General features: G+C 42.8%; 1 protein-coding gene across 1 annotated transcript in view; it reads right to left on the bottom strand.

Moving 5' to 3' along the window:
- Positions 1-16,295, bottom strand: part of SPAG6 (sperm associated antigen 6) — a 53,392-nt gene extending 37,097 nt beyond the window's left edge. The window contains exons 1-2 of the mRNA XM_024199486.1: positions 16,186-16,295; positions 15,953-16,048 (exon numbers count right to left, since the gene is read on the bottom strand). Coding sequence (XP_024055254.1) covers positions 15,953-16,048; positions 16,186-16,210 — 121 coding nt within the window. The 5' untranslated portion in view covers positions 16,211-16,295. The remainder of the gene's footprint in view (positions 1-15,952; positions 16,049-16,185) is intronic.
- Positions 16,296-20,592: the final 4,297 nt, after the last annotated feature.

The following is a 20,592-nucleotide window of genomic DNA, read 5'->3' as shown; positions in this document are numbered from 1 at the left end:
CCATTTGTCTCTGTTTTTTCCAACTACACCAGTTTGCATCAGCTGATCTAGCCCACTGTCTGTAGTGACAAATGGAACAGAGGGGGTTCTCCCAAGGGCTCAGTGAGACCATCAACTTTGCCAGCACCAGGTTGAGGGCCCATGATGGAACAAGTTATTTTTATGAGTCTTGTGATGGTGAGTGACTGAAAAAATTTAGAACTGTCCACTGGCAAATTATACATTGGCGTTTCAGACAGACGCACCTGGATAGAAGACAAGGAGAGGATGAGAGACCAAGTACAAGAAATAATCCAGAATAGATTATGGGGATGCATAATGTGGAGATGAATTATTACCAACTTTGTGCCAAGTTACTTAGCCCATCACCAATGAAAGACTTGCACAGAGGGGCTCTGTAGGAGGCAAAATCAGGGTTGGCATCAGTGAAGTTCTGGCACAGAACACTGCTGAGATTCTCACTGCCAATGAGGCCTCTGTGCCTAAAAAAGTTTTAGGCACTACAGCCACAGATCTCAATCTGTCTGGTACTAATTTCTTTGTTGCCGGTGTCATCTGACTTGGCTGGTTTGAAGCTGAAAGTGGCAGATTCTGTCCAATCACAGGAATAGATGGTTAATCTGATGATGTCAGATCCATGGCCAGGCTTGTAAATTGTCCTCAGCGAGGGAGCCACAGAGCCTCGCCTGCCTAATTGTGCATATTCAAGGTGGAAAGGCCCTATACACCAAGCAACAAATCAGGAAATAAGCTTCCCCAAAACAGAACAGCCAGCAAGAATGCTGGTCCGCCTCTGGGAACATGAAAGAACACAAAATACACCACTTGATTCCACCCTCATTATTTAGTTCTCAGAGGCCTGATCGGTCATGACTAAAATACCTAAGGGCCTAGGTCCATTATAAAGTTTAATGTACACAGCTACCTGACACTTACTAGCTAGCTGACTAAATTAATAACATACTGAAATGAAGAGCTTTATGATCACGAGAAAAAAACTCTGTTCCTGGCCAGGAGAGAATGAGCCTACGTCTGTAACTGGCTGTGAAAAGAAAGTAACGGAACCATCTAGGCCCACACAGACCCTTTAAAAATCTCATCTCAGAACATCAAGTGCTGCGAGAGTGCAACCCCGGTGGGCACTACTTCCCAGAAAATTCCTAAAGCCCAGTGCTACAAATCAGAATATGCAGAGGCCCCCTCAATGAGGGAAAGCCAAAATTAAACTCTAAATACATGCACAGCATTATGAAAGCACTGATAGTAGCTCTGAAGTTAACAATGAACCAGGATTTTTCTTTTAATGGTAACTTTGAAATCTTCTAGTTATTTATCATTGGACCATATTCCAAAGAAAGGCAACACTGGGCCCTATATAAATATTTCTTTGGTCATAGAGGTACATTTGGGGCATATTCTGCTGAAGCCAATGAGACTAAGAAGTGGTCTTTGGAGTCTCGACAGCGATCAAGGGCCTGATCCTCCCATACGCCTTCCGATATGATATCAATGGGAGTTCATGCAACACTTTGCAGGAGACACTTATTATCCCAGAGGATTGGCCACTAAATTATTATCCACCCACGCTGTGAGATGAAAGGAGTTTATCATTATTAATAAATTATTTATACATCATTTTGAAATATGCTAGGTTCTTTACAGAGTATGTAAAAAGATAAGGCCTGGTGCCAACTCCAAAAATTTTGTTATCAATTTTTATAATCTCATCCTTTGATAAACCATCAACCTCCCATTCATGAGATGTTACTACTTTTGCAGCCAATAATTTCTTATCTTGCCTTTTAAAATGACAGGTTGCATGCTCAATCCTCCATTCCTGACACAATGCAAAATGCCCACTGAAGATCCGGTTGAGCACAGAGCGATCAGGCACTCTAGTAGTAGTATGAACACACAGACTAATGGCCAGATTTTCAAGAGTATTTAGGCACTCCATACTACATAGAATTCAGTAGACAAGAACAGTGCTACTTTTACACTGACTATGATGGGTTTTCTGCTTTTAATGTATGTTAAATTTGTGGCACTCAACTTCCCTTGTCAGAGCAGGAAGCACAGGTCCCTCTTTTTCAGGTCATTTTATAAAATGTTCTAAGTTGCCAACAGAGCAGAAGGAAATAAACATTCTACATGTTTTGTTTCCAAGCCTTATCCAAACCTGCATTTCTATGAACATCTGTGGGTGGGCTTGAGAGTCAACAAACCTTTTTAACATTTTGAGTGGCTCAAACTTTGAATGCAACAGAGACTGAAGCAGTCTAGATCTGAGGGGTCCAAGTGCCAGATCCACACTAGATGACATTTTTGGCCTGCATGACCTATCCAGATTCCGCAAATTTTAAGCTTTCATTTCTCAGAAATATACTACTAGCCCTTGTGGTTGTGAAAACATAATTGATTAAGCTTTCAAGACTATATGGTGCAGATTTGTCTTTGAGACAATGCAGACAGCCTGAGCCTGAAACAATTGTGCTGATGAGGGAAACTCTCCTGCTGGCTAATAATTTCATTTGAGTATTAAAGCTGAATTACAGGGTATGTCTACACTTTGAGGTGGGGGTGTGATTCCCAGCTCGAGGAGACCTACTCATGCAGCTCTCACTGAGGTACCACACTAAAAAGAGAGTATAGCTACAGCAGTGCCAGTGACAGGATGGGCTAGCCATCCCAAGTACAGGCACAGGGTCTTGGATGGGCATGTACTGGGGGCGGCTAGCCTGTTCCAGAGCTCACACTACCACATCTACACTCTATTTTTAGTCCGCTAGCTCAATTAGACTAGCACTTGTAAGTCTCCTCGAGATGGGACTCACCCCCCCACCTTGAAGTGTAGATATACCCTTAGTGACACCACTTGGAATGTTAGCGTTAAATATTTCACTGATGATCATTTTAGCTGATGCAATAGGGAAGGGATTTAGTGTGAAAACCATTGAATGGAGCGGGGAGGAAATATGCAATGGGAAGAAAGGAGAAAGATGGGAAAGGTTGAGAAAGAGTAGTAGTAGTGGTGATCATAGAATATCAGGGTTGGAAGGGACCGACCTCAGGAGGTCATCTAGTCCAACCCCCTGCTCAAAGCAGGACCAATTCCCAACTAAATCATCCCAGCCAGGGCTTTGTCAAGCCTGACCTTAAAAACCTCTAACGAAGGAGATTCCACCACCTCCCTAGGTAACCCATTCCAGTGCTTCACCACCCTCCTAGTGAAAAAGTTTTTCCTAATATCCAACCTAAACCTCCCCAACTGCAACTTGAGACCATTACTCCTTGTTCTGTCATCAGGTACCACTGAGAACAGTCTAGATCCATCCTCTTTGAAACCCCCCTTCAGGTAGTTGAAAGCAGCTATCAAATCCCCCCTCATTCTTCTCTTCTGCAGACTAAACAATCCCAGTTCCCTGATCATAGAGGAGAACATATTTTCCCAGAGTGATACCTCAATGAGACAAAAGGTATTGAACAAAAGTTTTGTTGTTGTTCGAACTAAAAGCAGCCATATTCTATTCTTGATCTACGTGTAAACCTTGTATTGACATCAGTGGGAGATTCACTAAGGACGGTATATGGTTCTAAAGCTATACTATACCCACAGGCTATGGTTAAAAGCAAAAGCTGGACCCTTCCACACAATGAGTTTGATTCTCCGGGTCTAGATCCTATCAGCCCCCTCTTAAAAATCCACTCCTCAATAAAAGTCCCCCCACATCCCATGATTTCTCATTTACTGTGTGCCAGAGCATTTCTCTGACTAGCACTTGTGAAATAGTTTTATACTTTCCATATATATGATTCAACTTGGTTACTTAGAGGTTGTAAATTCTCCTCTGAAGTGCAAGTTTTAACCTCAATCTTGGCTGTAAGAAGAGCAAAGGCATCCACCTCCCTTTCCACAGCTTTTGCTGATGACAGCTGTCTGCAAAGGGCAGATCAGCCTGCCACAAAGGGAGACTTTCCTTTTGGGGGTGGGCTCAACCCTGTTCCCACGTCGATGGGAGTTTTTCCAATGACTTCAATGGGAGCAGTAAAAGGTCCTTGGAGACCAATTTTGCAACCGTTATTCACTCAAGCAATCCTTACTCATGCAAGCAGCCCCACTAAAATCAAAAGACCCATTGTACATGCTCCTTCCCTTAACATGCCAGTACTTAGCAGCAACTCCAACTCCAACAGTCTCCTGATTTCTCCCCTCCCAACAGCTCCTGTTTCCCTTGGCATCCACATCTACAGCAAAGTCCACACCCTCTATCTCCCAAAAATGTTCCAACCAGCACCCCACGGGAATTTATAAAATTTGAATCAAAATACTTGTAACATTAATTTTAAAAAGCAAAGCAGAAAATTAGAACAGCAGTACAACATTTAGACATCAGAAACTCCCAACTACCTCTTCATTTTACGACTATATGGACACACATATTAGGCTATCCAGCCCAACAGTAAGAATTCTTTAGGTTTGGTTTGCTTTTTTAAACATCAGTAAGAACTTTTACATTAATTTAAAAAACAAAAAGGCTGTAGCTATTCTCCCTGTAAGACCATAATAGCAGCTCTCTCAGTATTAGCTTCAAGGCCCTGCTAGTCCTCTAATAAAAGGTCTATATATTCTAGCTGGCTCCTGCTTCCCACACAATCTAGGGCCCTGATTTTGCAAACACTTATGCACATGAGTAACTTTACACATGTGTAGTTTCATGCAATTCAATGGAACCATGCACAAGCATAAGCATGTGAAGGATCAGGAACTTTGTACGTGAGGGAACAAGTTGTCACCACCACTCCTGCCCCTCCTCATCCAGGTTTGTACACCAGATACATACCTCCACACAAGCCAATTTCCATTCCCTCCCTTCCCACATTGAAACCAATAGCTACCAATAGGGGAAGGGAAAAATAGTTTAAAAAAAAAGTTTAGCTACAATATTAGAGCAACTGGGATCCGACATTGCCCCAGTAATATAAGCAATCACCCCAGCACAGCAGAGAGAAGAGACCATGTACTGGAGTTATAGTATCAGTTCTGCTGCAGTTTTAGCTAGGTCCTGTCCAACAAACAACAAAACAAAGATTTGTGCTTACCTGCTAGGGGAACCTATCATAAGATTTAAAATGTTTTATATAACATAAAATACTACACATTTTAGCAAGTCTGTGCCTTTAAGAGAAGAAAGGCTACTAATCCTACTCCAACACAACTCACATTGCCCATGTTTTTTAATCCCAGTACATCCTCCACTGCTTTTCTGCATGCTCTCCCTTTTTGTTACGCCATCTACGACATTACTACTGCCCACTTAGGAACTATCCCACAGCATGCTCAGCAGGCCTTGGTGACTACACAATCTATTTACCTCTTCAAAGCAAGTGCATTGGGTAATTTTTGGCACAAACATTGCTAACAGGGATGTCAATCAACAATGCTCATCACATTCTAGTCAAAATGCAAAACTTTCTTCTTCACCCTTACTTCCCTGCTAAGCAACACATAGCACACAACAGATACTAGTCTTCTTTCTTCTGGAACGTACTCAGATACCATGATGATGGGCTCAACATAAGAACCTGAATAGAACAGAAGCAAAACCAAATCCTTCTGAGAGAAGATTCAATCTATTTCAAATTGCTGTAGTTTGGCTCACTGGGACAGGGAAGGTTCTTCCCTAGATGATTACTGAGGGAACAAGTATAAAAGGCCCATATCACCTGACTGAGCTCCAAAATGGTTGATTTCTATGGAAAGGAAGTAGCCTGAAAAACATTACCTCCTTGCCCCACAAATACAGATGACCAGAGATGGAAAGGAAGCCATCTTATAGGGGTCTGCCATCACTACACCCAAGTATGTGGAACTGAACAAGAAAAATGTACTGGATAGAGGGGGGCATAATGTTTCGGCACACAGCCAAATAAGCATAGGGAGCTCTTTGTTTCACCACTACCACCCATTTAGGGGATAGCTGAACTAATTCCTATGGAGAAACAGAAGGAGCAGACTGAGAACTGGGAGTAGCAGTGCCCTACTATAGAGCTTTGATGGGGGGTTGCTTTTTGGTCTTGCTGTAGAGAAGTCTCTTGTTACAGAGGCAGGAAAATTTTACTCACAAATTCCCTAACTTTTGTTTGCATGCAGCAATGTAGAAAGTAAAGAATAACAATAAAGTATGCTACTTATACCAACAGACTAGATTTGTCTTTGAAGAGATCCTATTAGCTATTCAGAGATGGAGTAAAAAAGAACAGTATACAAATATTCTCCTTTACATAACCTCCCAGTGACTGACCTTGGACAGGGAATGATTCCCCTTTCTATCCACAGTTTCTAATTCATCATTTTTGTTTCAAAGAAACCTTACAGCCTTTATAAGCTGAATCACCTTTAACTCACACATTTCAAGTAGTGGTGTTGTGCAAAAGCCTGATTTGTCTCACTTCAGCAGAGTGAGACAAATTTTATCAGGGAAAAACTTTATCAGGGAAAAACCTTCAGGGTAGCTACAGGTTCCAGGTTTTTCTTTCCAAGACTCTGTAGCCAAACAAAGAGTAATCTGCCACAGACAGCAGCCTTTGTCTGGTTCTTTCTACTGCTTGGGGGAGAACACCTGAAACTCAAAAAGAAAAAAATAGTGTAACTGGACACAAAGAGAAGATTCTTCTATGTCACCCATTATGCTTCGAACTCTCTCAGTCTGCACCTGATAATCACCTTATTTTCATTCAAAGCCCTCCTTAAAAACAGATTTCTTCCACAAAAACTTTTAAAAAAAAACTCCACACCACTTTGTGACCCACCAGTGTATTTTGTATCTGAATTGTGCTGTCCATCTATTGTACTCTATGTTTTGTACAGTGCCCAGCATATGTGGAGGACATTCAATAAGTTAATAATGATAATATTCAAGCAATTGTCATGTAACCTTGAGTTTTCAGGAATCTTGATTCCCAAATCCAGACCCAAGACCAACTAACAGGAGAAGCCTTAGGGAGTCTGGAGAAAGTGGAAATAGAATAGTATCCTAGATTATCTCAAATCCTCCCCCCTAGAAACAGTGTAGCAGCAAGACTTAACTAGAGGAGGTTGGAAGAAGTTTCCCTGAAGCTTAATGAGAAAGGGAGCCTTCACTCACTTGTCTCAAGACATTCCCTCTCAGAGAACCCCTTAAATAGAAATCCTCAGCCCCATATTCATTTCTCTGAGAGAGCATTCCTACCACCACCAATCCTCTGCTTGAGTATAGCTAGGATTCTCCAGATATTAATGGGGATACGGAATATGTTTCAATAACTGATGTTTTGGATAACTGGGCAATTTTCAATGTAATTAACAGATGGTGGAGAACATGACAAATACTAATTTTGTCAGCAGAGGATCCAGAAGCAGCCAGGAGTAGCAAGCCACTTCCTTTTAAGACCTTCCCAGCTATTTCATAGGCCTCTTCCATATGGGCTGGAGGCAGAAGGGATCCAGGAGAATTGGATCTCCTAAAATGCCCTTCTTGTGGCTAATCAGCAACCTCCAGCAGGATCTCCCACCCAAATCCCGTACAGGCTTCCTCCACATAGGCATGGAGCAACAAAATCAAGGAAGCCAAAAGGAGTTGCTCCCTTTTACTGGCCACTTCAGAAGCCAACCAGCAGCTGCCAACAGGATCTTTATTACCCTACACTATCTGTGGGCTTCATCCACAGAGGCCGGACACAAAAGAGACAGAGGATCCAGGAGCAACAAATCCCTTTCAAAGCCTACTTTCTGAGCCCTGGTGATGATTCCTCTTTCCCCCTCATGATATCTCTGGTACTTTCATTAACACACTTCCTTCTTTCCTTCAATGGACAGCTCCAAATCACAAAATCCCAAGAAAGCAACTTCCCTACTTTATTTTCCGACCATGACTCCAGTGATTATCTCTTGGCTTTGATCTCCATTCTCCCCTTCACATGCTTCTCGCCCAGCTTTTACCATATCAGTTATTCCCCTTCCCCACTCACTTCTCCTCTCACAAACTCCTAGTCACCTCAACAGCATTCTTTACCTTCTGTCTTCCACTGAAGTTGGTCAATTGGAGTTGAGGAAATTCAGCACCTCATAGGATTGGGCTCATACATCCAGATCCTACAACTGGATCCATATGAGCACAGGAGTCTGTCCACGCAGAATCAATTGCAGGATCCAGCTCTTAGAATGTAGATTCCCTAGAGCAGGTTACATGTCTTATTCTATGCATCTGATCCTCAAGCCCTTATTAGTGCGCGTCCAGTGGCATCAACAGGATGTTTGCAAAGAGCTTTGCAAGTTTATGGAATAAAGAAGAGTAGATTCTTTTACATTTTGTTAAATGTGGGGCAAAACCCCTGAAGTCCTTAGTCAGAGCCTGATCCTGTAGGCCCTACTCAGGCAATGCTCCCAGTTGAGTCAGAGTTTTGCTTTAATAAGGGTCAGACTTTTAAAGACATTTAGGCACCTACCAATGTAGTAGGTGCCTGGTAGGATTTTCAAAAGTTCCTATCTGTATCTTTTGCCACCTAAATACCTTTAAAAATCTGGCCCTAAGTACTAAATCATCCATCCAAATGTGTCCTAGAAGAGGAGGAAACTGTGGAAATACAGGCTAGTCCATGCACATGTGGAGCAAGATGAACCTGAGCACCATCTCCTCGAAGTAAAAGCATGCTGAAGCACCTCTGAAAATTTGGGACTGCAGGTTTTGAAAGGCTGTGGACCTCAGGATAGAGCTGAAGCCAGCAGTGAGTATTCTGCATTACATTATCCCATCTCCTAAACAGAATGTACAATGTCAGATTAAAATTTCTGGCAGAAAATTTCAGTAGACCCCACTCCATGTCCTACTCTTTAGCAGCTCCACTTACTCCATTCCAATATCCTACTTGTCTCAGCTTTCAGGAATCTCCATTTTCACTAGCACCCATTTGCTACATCATTCCACAGGATCATGGTTTTGGTCTCTCGGAAGCTTAACTATTATTAATAAGCATTGTCATTATGCTTATCATCCTTGTACCTGAGAGCCTCACAGACAGACATGGATCTAACCTTACAACACTGTTTTGAGGTAGAAGTAGTATAATTATTCCTATTTTACATGAACTAAAGTACACAGGAAGCTTGAATGGTTTACTCAAAGCCACATAGGAAGCTCATAGCAGACCTGAGATAGAGTCAAGATCTCCTGAGTTCCAGTCCACTATCTTAACAAAAAGGCCATCCTCCTTTCTATGCACTCTATGTCCTCACTACCCTTTTATGGCCATGCACTCAGCCCTCTCTAGAAAAACCACCCTACCAATAGAGAGCTAGAAATGTTTCATATTTGTACTACAATAGTGCCTAGAAGCCTCAACTGACATCAAGCTCCTCCGCCCCCTCCCCCATCACACTTGGCACTGTACAAACAGATAAGACACAGCCCCTGTCCTGAAGAGCTTGCAGTCTGTCTGAATAGACATGACAGAGGCACAGAGAGGTAAAGTGACTTGCACAGGTCACCCAGCAGGTCTCCCAATTCCTTATCCAGTTCTCTATCTACTGGACTACACTGCCTCTCAAATTCCATTTTTCAAATTCTCAAATTCCATCCTCAGTTTTCTACCCAACTCCTTGCCACCCCATTCGGAAGGGCATGATCCAGCCATGGGAAAGGATGGCAAGAGTTGTTCCTTAGTCTGTTGGCTTTGAGGCCATTTCAATCAGAGAAATAAAACTGATTCTTAATTCCAACTGGATGTCTAACTTCATAATTAAAAGCAACAATCCTCATCAGTGCAAGCTCCACTGAAAGAAAATGTATTATAGCTTAAATTCTCACTCAAGCTGAAGGTGAGAGTACAGAACTGGTTTCCAGAAACTAAGAAACCGCTAAACTCACAGAACCTGATTCCACTGTACTTATTCTTATTAAATAGCAAATTGCCCAGCAAGTAATCCCATTCATTCCAGTGGCACTACTTGCAGAATATTCTACTTCTAAGGATGAATGAGGATGGCAGAATTAGGCTCACAGTGAATAAGATTTTCACTAGTAGAAATGGGCCTATGCCGAAAGTTCAGACTTGATTCCAAACTATCCCAAAGTTCAAGGCAGGTGGAAGTTTTGATCACACAGAGAGGAGGGGTTGATTCAAGTCCATATTTAATTATTGTTGAAAATATGCAATTTCTAATATTTGAAATCATTGTTTTTCTTTTAATAATTAATTCTGATACCAACATTCATAGGCTGTGCCTGCCAACGGAACAGATTTATTTTTAAAAGAAATGTGTAAAACTACTAACATCAAAACAGATTTCTTCCATAAATCCCAGCCCACTAGAATGAAATTTGATAAGTGAATTGTTTTTCAGTGTCTCAGTTACACATTTACCAGTTGACGCAGGTTTTCTGTGGGAGGATTTTTTTTTCCTTTCCAGACATGTGCATTAATTATGAATTAAGAGGCCCAATTCTGCAACATTTACTCATCTTTGAGTAATGAGTAGCACTTACTCATGTGAGTAGACTCATTCACAAAAACATCCAAGGCAGGAGCAATGGCCAGCAAGAAAGCACACATACAGGAAGGAGCTCTAGGGGAGGAAATCTCTGTGAAGGTTCTCTCGCAATGATCTCTCACTGTCCCATGAGGGGAATTGCTCCCCCATGGAAGAAGCCATAGGGTAGGCTCCAAACTTGCACACTCTGCACCAAATGTGGGTATCAGAGGAAAGCCAGAGCCACCTGCATGAAGCATTATCTGCAATGACCCCTAGCTCCCAGGTCAATTGTAGCTACAGGATTGGGGGCGGGGGCTCTGCAGACAGAATAATGCAGCCTGGGGCTATATTATCTTTACTGAGGATTCGACACAAAGTCCAGGAGGTGTGTGTGTATTTGGGGTGGGAAGATGTGTATCTTCCCTTCAGCCCTCCCTGGGTATGTATAGGCTGCAGCTGACAGCAAACTTCCCACTGCGGATAGACAGTAGTGTGCTAAAAATAGCAGTGTGGATGATGCCGCTTGGGCTCTCAAGCCCACCTGACCCCATACATCTGAGCTTGGGTGACTAGCCCAAGTCTCCACCAGAGCCACAACATCCTAGTGCGTTAAAAATAGCAGTGTGGTTGAGCCCTGCTATCACGAGTCTGTCTACCCAGGCTGAGAGGTTCACTCCAAGTTGCAGCATAGACAGATCCCCAGTCTCCACTAGCACGGAGCCCAGACCGTGCCGAAAGGCCTCCACAGGGTCTGAAAGGGGAAAATGGTGCTGCTAAGGGAGTTGAACAGTGTTTAATTTAAGCCAGGGCTGAGCCCTGGCACCTCCTAGGTTTGGTGTGTCAGTAATGAAAGTAAACGAATTGCTTGAGTCCCGACACCTCTTTCATTACAAAGTAAGCACTGATGCTGACCCTGTTTTGGTGCAAAAGGTGGTGGAGATCTGTGTGCGCAGATCTAGGAGTGCAATCTGAGCCATTATATTTTAAATTCAATTACACTATTAGTATTATTATCTATCTACTACAGTTGCCACTGATGTTGCATATATTGTTACTCACTATTGGTTCACATGCCTCCTCAAATGGCATCTATTATGATATTAGATAAGTGGTGCTTAAAGTGTAATCAAAATTTTTAAAAATAACATCTCCAGCTTGGATGCTTTTGATCAAGGACACTGTTTAATAAACAGCAAAAGCCCTCTCAAACTCTATTTCATTTTTGAAATGACATTAGGAATTTTCATGTATTTATTGCTAAGGATTTCTACACTGACTGATGTAAAGTAAGTGATTTAAAGGCCCAATGCTGCTCAAATTTAATTCAATGGCAAAATTGCCATTTATTTCACTGGGAGCAAGATCAGGCCTGACAGTCCTTTAAATCCACAATAGGGGCCCTCTCCTGTAAGGTGATAAGCACCCTCAACTCCTGTTACAGTCAATGGACGTTTAGGCAGTAAGCATCTTTCAGGATCAAGTGCTACATATTCTTAAAACAGTTCTCTGCTTAATAAATAATGAGCTTTCTTTATAAGGATAAGCAAAGAGACAACCTTTAAGTGTATATAGAATGGTTTCATTCTTATGTAATAAAGGACCCCCCTCCTTGTTTCATTAGAAACAGCTTCATATAGCAGGACCACCACAAAAGACAGGACAGTTGTTTGCTAGACAAAAATGCCTCAAAATATGGTTCTTGGGGTTTTTTTTGTTTGTTTGTTTTTAAAGCAATTAACCACATTCAGTTTTAGAAATTGTGCATTTGACACATCTGCTGAAGTATTTCGAAACTAACAGCTGTTGTTACAATCACGTGATTATGAATTGGTTTTCAAGGAGGGATTCAGGTTTCATTTTTAATGTCTGAACGTCAGCAGTTAAAAAAATTATACAAAAACTATCATTGCAAATATTTTTCTTATCTAAAAATTTGAGAGAAAATTTAAAACTTATGAAACAGGAGTAACAGGACTAAACTGAAACATGTCTGGCAGGCAAATATTGTGCATTGCTGTTCCAATACACCAGTAGGCTGGGGCCTGATCCTGCATTCCTTGTCCATCCAAAACTCAGTAGGAATTCTGGCTGCACAACAAATACAGTATCAGGTCCCTCATAGGTTCCATGGCCAGAAGAGACCATTGTGATCATCTAGTCTGACCTCCTGTATAACACAGGCCATAGGACTTCCCCAAAATAATTCCTAGAACACATATTTTAGAAAAACAGAACTGGAATCCTGAACTGGAATACTTCAGATATCCCAGTCCTGGGTCTCTTTTGAACAGAAACTGTCAACAGGCAGAATCATGCCAATTTACTTGATGGTTTTATGATGCGCACAAGAGGAAACTAGGATAAAACTATCAAACTCATCCTCCAGTCCTGCTTCCACTGATGTCAGTGGATGCAGTATTGAGCCCTTGTTCTCACTTGTAAGCTAGTCCAGACTTTCTCAAATGTGGCCACTGTGGCCGCATGCAGCCACCAGGGGCTCTTCTTGCAGCCACAGCCTCCTGGGTAGTGACTTGAGGGGCAAAGCAATGGCCCCTACTCCAGGGTCTCCAGCAGGGGTTGGACCCTGCCACCTTCTGGAGCCACAAACACTGTAGGAGCAGGCAACCAGTGTGAGTTCCCCACTTTCCTGGGGGCGATGGGGCTTGGGCTTTGGCTTCAGCCCTGGGGTGGTAGGCAGCAGGCTCTGTCCCTGCGGCAGCAGGCTCTGTCCCCCAGCCACAGGGCTTCAGGCTCTGGCCATGGGCTCACCCTCTTCACTTCACCACTGGCACCCGCTGTCTCCAGCCCCCAGGACCCGAGGTTCCAGCCCCGGACTCACACACCTCCATTGCTCTGACCCCGCTGCCTCCTCCATCCTCCCATCCAGTCCCCCATCACCCCTGGCCCTCCTGCCTCCTTACCCACCTCCCCATCCAGGGTTTAATTTGTCCCCCAGCTTGGATGAGTGAGTCTGCTGTGCAAAGTGATATTAACAACTATACAAATATCACTTTTCACAGTAGCAGACATATTAGCGATCAAGTCTAAAAAAAAAAAATCAACCAAAAAAAAGCAAAACATGCAAAGCACCTTATTTGTGTTTCTATTCTATTTAGGTCCAGTAAAGAATAGGGACAACTGTACATTATTGTTATTATTGAGTCTGCAAAAAAACCCTACATAAATAAATTACAATGATTTGGACATGTATATGTGCATATTTATTTGTTTTTCGTAAAGTTAATTAAGTATTTTAAGAAAAAAATGTCATAGCAGCCACCAGCAAGAGTTGATGGCTGCTCTCTGAGGTCACCAAAAAATTTGTTGTGAGAACCCCTGAGCTAGTCTACTATTTGATCTCAGGACATTGGGGTGAAAAGCTAGTTAGTGCATTAAACACATTTCCTATTTTTAAAATTAGTTATCGTTCATCTAAACCACATCATTGTTTTCATTTTACTTAAGTTCAAAAAGTCTATTTTTATATTTTCTTTTTCTAATTGTTAGGTAGTTGTAGAGACATTGCACTTCTTTCTTCAGGTTTGTAAAGTGATCAGAATTTCAACTAACCAAATAGCTTTATACTAAGTTAATCAACCACAAATGTTTTAAAATAATAAAGTAAAGTACAACTGTGCTTGGAAGTTAGGGGTGTTTTGTTTGGTTGGTGGGTTTGATTTGGTTGATTAGTTGGGTTTTTTGGTTCACTCTCTGAAAACAATAACCTTCTTTAGGCATTTTTTTAAATAGCAAATATAAGGCCTGATCTTGACTTGAATAGTTTGCAGAACTGTTTCCAAAAGAAATGCAATTTGTTAAAATATTCGGCCCCATCCCAAATCCTTTAATCATGAGTAGTTCATATTCAACCAAACAGTCCTGTTTCACAAATGAGGACAAATTGCATCAGTAAGGACACCAAGATCAGTTTGTGTATACCCTGGTTTTGTGGAAGACGAAATCAAGAAGTATGCACAGGCATATAATACTATAAAAGACTTACTTAATGGGTGTTCCGTTCATGGATCATTTGCACAATCAAGCTCAACATTTCTTTAACAAGAACTTATGTATAGTGGCATGGTTTGGTTCAAAATTTATTAATAGAGTTGTACATGTTTTCTTTGTGTCTATTGCATTTCAGGAAAACTACCAGTTTAACAGACTTGGAAAACAAGTATTTAAAACAAAATGCTTACAGTATTCTAATTAGTTCATCAATATCATAAAATAAGTAAAGTCGGGTTGTATTATTCATCAGTTCACATGCCTGACAATTCTTATTTTGGTTTATTAAATTCCATAATAGCAATAAGTCTGAATTTCTAGATGGTGGCAGAACACATGAGAAGGCTGCAAGCATTCAACAATTTATAAACAACTATCACAATATATACCTGCTTACCTTTTGAGTAGGATTTTGCTTTACAATATTAGCCTCATTTAATAGTCCATTTATTAATGATTCCTCATGCTTCCAAATACAATTTTATTTACAAAATAAAAAATGTTCATTTATACTGCCCAATTTTCCTTTAAATACAAATAAATTGGAATTTGTAGGAGAGCGTATCAAAGGTATCCATAGTCTTAAAAAAATTAGAAATAAAACTGCAGTCGAGCAAGACAATATGTGTGTGCAATCCGAGGGTATTATTAAACTTCCAAATTTCACCCAGGAAGATACAACAGACAGGGTGCCCAAATATGATTGCAATGAGAACTATACAGTATCTACATATTGACGAGTTGAAAGCCTAAGCAACAGGTAAAACAAAAACAAAACAAAAAGTCTTGAGCGGTCTCTAAAAGAATTCCACAGATAAATGCTGAATATTAAAAAATTGCAAATATTTTATTTTCTCATTCAGCACACTGTGCCTAAAATACTTGTAGCTTTTGTGAACTTAACAGGAACCATTTATATTTTAAAGTCTTTCTGTAAAGCTGTAAAGTTTTCCTCTTCACCTCTATCAATGAGATCAATATTTCTACTCCAACATTGTGAAACACCATTATAATGGCAAAGTAAAATGCGGTCCTTCTACCATCAATAGTTTAAACACACAAATTAGATAGTAGCAGACTGTAAACCCTAGCATTTGTTCTTTAAATGTAACACCTGCGTTATTTTTCTCCTTCATAAAACTGCAGTGGGGGAGGGAGGGAAGTAAAAAAGGTTAACTACAGACTCGTTCCTGGGTGGGGGGGGTGGGTATGATCCTCCTTTCCTCTCTTTTCCTGGCATAGCGACTATGAAACGAATCGTGCAACTACATCTCTTTCGCTGTGAACATGTCAGTTCGATAAGCAAATGCAGACTGGCCTTAAGGTGCAAATACTTTAAGTACAGACTAGTAAGTGTCACCCTGGGCATGTGTTGTGGTCTGGTGCCCGCACAAGAGGGCTGTGGCCCCGATCGGCGGAAGAAGGGAAGCGCTTTACCTGCATTCTGGAGGGTCTCGATGTTCTGTGGCCTAGTAGCAAGTTCAGCAACCGTTTGAACAAACTGAGTTCGGGCTTTTTGATACTGCTCGAAAACTGCAGGTGGGAGAGGGGGACAGAGTTAGCATGAGAAGAGATCGCGAGCCGGGCCAGTCCCTCCCGCCCCGCACACGGCTGGAGCCAGGGGCTCGCTGCGCCTGGCCCCCAAGGTGGCAACTCCGATAAGTAAATACCTTGTAAGACCTGCCTCTGGCTCATGGCTCCGGGTGGTGGAGAAGCTCCCGAGTCAATGGGAGGGGCTGAGGGGGCACCTGGCGCTCTCTACTTGGGCTACCAGCGCGGCGCGCGAATCCCCTCACGCTGACTCCCGGGCCGAGCAGGGCCGCGCCGGACCAGGCAGCTGCTGCTTCGCGCTCAGCCTGGCCCGCGCCGCGCCGCGCCGCAGTGTGTATCTTCTCCTAGGTAACCAAACGGAAGCCGGGCGCCTGCGTGGGGAGGAGCCGCCTCCGCCGGATTGTGACATCAGGTGGCTGACCCCGCAGCCTAGCGCGCGGAGCTGCTCCTCCCGGGACACGTCGCGCATGCGGGCGGGGGCAGCCCCGGCCATGGACACAGAGCGTGCGGGTGTTTGGGTGCTCGAACCTGCTACGCAGATCCGTTGGGGGCTGTTAGCAGCGTATGTACATAGTGGGGAAAGTGCCATGAACCTGCTGGCTGCTTAGTCTGTTACGAGCTATAGACGGTCTATACACTGCGCTGTGCATAAAGTTAAACAAGTGCGTCAGTGCAGGATCCGGCTGTCCTAGCGGACACATAAAATGTATGGCATGTCTTTCTACTATAATGACATATACACCATATCATGTATTTTATCACATCGTTATATCGTGCTTTTATTTATTTCATTGCCTTTTTTCTCCCTAGAAGAAAAGCTGTCTCCCCATTACCTGTTTGCCTTTGTGTGTTTTGTGGAACACGCACATTAATTAACATAAGAATGGTCATAGTGATTCAGATCAATGGTCCATCTAGCCCGGTATACTGTCTTTTGACAGTGGCCAGTCCCAGATCCTTCAGAGGAAATGAACAGAACAGGGAAATTAACCCAGTGATCTATCCCCAATCCCCTGGTTCCAGCTTCTAGCAGTCAGAGGTTTAGGGACACCCAGAGCATGGGGTTGTGTCTCTGACCATCTTGGCTAATAGCCATTGATGGATCTATCCTTCATGAGCCTATTTAATTCTATTTTGAACCTTTATACTTTTGGCCTTCACAATATCCCCTGGCAAGATTTCCACAGGTTGACTGTGTCTTTTGTGAAAAAATACTTTATGTTTGTTTTAAACCTGCTGCCTATTAATTTCATTGGGTGACCCCGATACGTGTGTTATATGAAGAGATAAAGAACACTTTCCTATTCACTTTCTCCACACCATTCATGATTTTATAGACCTCTGTCAGATCTCACTCAATTGTCTCTTTTCTAAGATGAACTGTCCCAGTCTTTTTAATCTCTCCTCACATGGAACTGTTCCATACCCCTAATTATTTTTGTTGCCCTTCCCTTTACTTTTTTCCCTTTTCTTATATATCTTATTTGAGATTGGGAAACCAGAATTGCATGCAGTATTCAAGGTGTGGTCATACCATGGATTTATATAATGTCATTATGATATTTACTGTCTTATTATTTATCCCTTTCCTAATGGTACCTAATTCTCTGTTAGTTTTTTTGACTGCTGCTGCACATTGAGCAGATGTTTTCAGGGAATTTATCCATGATGACTCCAAGATCTCTTTCTTGAGTGTTAACAGCTAATTTAGACCTCTCCATTTTGTGTGCATAGTTGGGATTATGCTTTCCAGTGTGCATTACTTTGCATTTATCAACACTGAATTTCATCTGCCATTTTCTTGCCCAGGCACTCAGTTTTTGTGAGATCTCTTTATATCTCTTTGCAGTCAGCTTTGGGCTTAACTACCCTATCTTGAGTAATTTTGTATGGCCTGCAAACTTTTCCACTTCACTGTTTACTCCCTTTCCCAGATCATTTATGAATATGTTGAAAAGCGCAGGTACCAGTACATATTCTTGGGGGACCTCACTATTTACCTCCCTTTACTGTGAAAACTGACCATTTTTTATTCCTTCCCTTTGTTTCCTATCTTTTAACCAGTTATTGATCAGTGAGAGGACCTTCCTTTTTCTCCCATGACTGCCTACTTTGCTTAAGAACTTTTGGTGAGGGATCTTGTCAAAGTCTTTCTGAAAGTCCACTGGATCACACTTGTCCACGTGTTTGTTGACACTCTCAAAGAATTCTAAGATTGGTGAGGCATGATTTCTCTTTACAAAAGCCATGTGACTCTTCTCCAATAAATCATGTTCATCTAGGTGTCTGATAATTCTGTTCTTTACAATAGTTTCAACCAGTTTACCTAGTACTGGCTTATTGGCCTTATTACCAGGACACCTTTTTAAAAAATTGGTGTCACATTATAGTTATCCACCAGTCATCTGGTACAGAGGCTGGTTTAAGATAAATTACATACCACAGTTAGTAGTTCTGCAATTTCAGATTTGAGTTCCTTCAAAACTCCTGGGTGAATACTATCTGATCCTGGTGAAGTATTACTGTTTATTTTATCGGTTTGTTCCAAAATCTCCTCTAACAACACTGCAATCTGGGACAATTCCTCAGATCTGTCACCTAAAATTTGCTATCTATCTATCGAATCACCTATATTTCAACTATGTATTTAAGTGGCAAGTTTTAGGTTTTATATATATATTCAGAGAGCGAGAGAGTCATTCTAAGTCATTGTAGTATATGTAAAATAATACAGACATTTCTATCTTCTATACATACACACACATTCAAGGGGTCCGATTTTAAGAGGTGCTTAAGACCCTCAGCTTCATTTGAAATTTACTGTGCTCATGACCTATAAGGAAAACATCTCCACTGTTTCTGCTTGTGCTAGGCTCCAGAGAAGAAAGATTTCATACAGTTATGAGATTTTAAGTGCTTCAGTGAAAGCCACAGCAAAATCCTTCCTCCCCCGAGGGAAAGCCTTTAAATGCTGCTTTAAAATTAATCTCAAATGAAGGGATCTCTCACCCCCTCAACTGAGTGAGATTTAGCAGGTCTACTTTTGTGTTTTAATTTAAAACCCTGTTTGCTTTCATTACTTCTGGGTTTTCCCTCCGCTTTATTAATTGGAGGGGATGAAAACGTAATGTGTTTAGTGAAAATCAATATCTCACAAGAACTCGAATGGCATTTTAACAAAGCCCAGCTGGGTCTCCTGCAACTGTTTAAGGTCTTCACAAAAAAGATTTAAGCATCGGAAACAATTTGCCTTTGCCTCTCCTTTCTCTGTAACTGGATTAAAGAATTAACCCAGTTTTAAAACATTTACTTTTTTAAAAGGAAATCGGCAGCCTCTGCGTTTGCACGCTGCTCTCCGCTAAGCAGCCGGGAGTTGAAGCCATAGCCCCAAGCCGGAGGAGAGAAGTCCCCTTGGATAAGCAGGGAGGAACGGAACTGAGCTGTTCGAGGCGCCAGGCGGGCGCAGCTACCCACCCCCACGCATCGCCTCCCCCAGAGTTCGAGGCTTTCTGGAGCCCTGGTAAAGCGGCGGGAGTTTGGGGAGGACCGAAAGGCGGGGGCGGCTCTGCAGTAGGCAACGTATAGACCTGGCTCTTGTTGCTCCCAAGAGCTGCACCCCACGGGCCCGATCCTGCGGACGTTCCCTGGAGACTCTCCCCTGCCTAAGGTCTATAGCTCTGGTTACCCTCGGGGGTTTCCGCGGCACTGCGCGCAGCAGCAAGCACTGCACTACGCGGGGGTAGTGCATGTTTCCAGGCTCGGGCTCTCCTCCTTTCACTTCGCTGCCCGAGCAATGTCTGTATTACGAGGAGCGTCCTATCTCGTGGTGATTCCCTATGGAGACAAACAAACTGCCGGCAGCGCCTACTGAATCCTCAGCTCAGCGGCAACCTTGGCCCCGGGGGGGTGTAGGGGGGGGGGGTGGTGACTTCTGCATGCCGACGCTGCTGCTTCTGCTGAGGACTCTGCTGCAGGCAGCGACCCAGCCCGTACGCGGCTGCTGCTAGTTTTGGTGACCTCGCTAATCCCACGTTTGGGGTTGGCAGGAGACCTGCTGCCAACCACTTGGCTGGAAAAGCAGCCGCTGCTCCATTGAGTGTCTTGTATAGAAAATAAATCTCCATCGCGGCGACTCTTGGCTGACTGCTCAGCAAGGAACAACTTCGGGTGACTTCCAAGTGCTGCTGCTAAGCCGCTGGGGAAACGCCTTTTCTGTTTGTTGGGAAAGCGGGGGGGATGTTTATCGTTATAGTGAAACCGCTTGTTGTGTGTGTCACCCACTGGCAGCCGCTGGCGGAGGGGGGAAGTAGGGGAATTATTATTTTTTTGCACCCCAGGACAACTTGTACTTCGAACAGATCAGTCATAGTCATAACGCTCGCCCTTTACGGGCACCGGGACTCCCCCCGCCCTGCGCTCTCGGTCACGTCACTGGAAACATCAGGCATTTGCTCCATTTGCGCAGAATAAGAAGCTCCGCCCAACCCTCAGGGGCGGGGGAAGGAGCCGAAGCCTCTCCCCAGCAC

This window comes from Terrapene carolina, unplaced genomic scaffold, assembly GCF_002925995.2.
Source record: "Terrapene carolina triunguis isolate 2854851 unplaced genomic scaffold, T_m_triunguis-2.0 Scaffold84, whole genome shotgun sequence".
Classification (NCBI taxonomy): domain Eukaryota; kingdom Metazoa; phylum Chordata; order Testudines; family Emydidae; genus Terrapene; species Terrapene triunguis.
The sequence above is the reverse complement of the archived record's forward strand: the minus strand, read 5'-3'. Positions and strand labels throughout refer to the sequence as shown.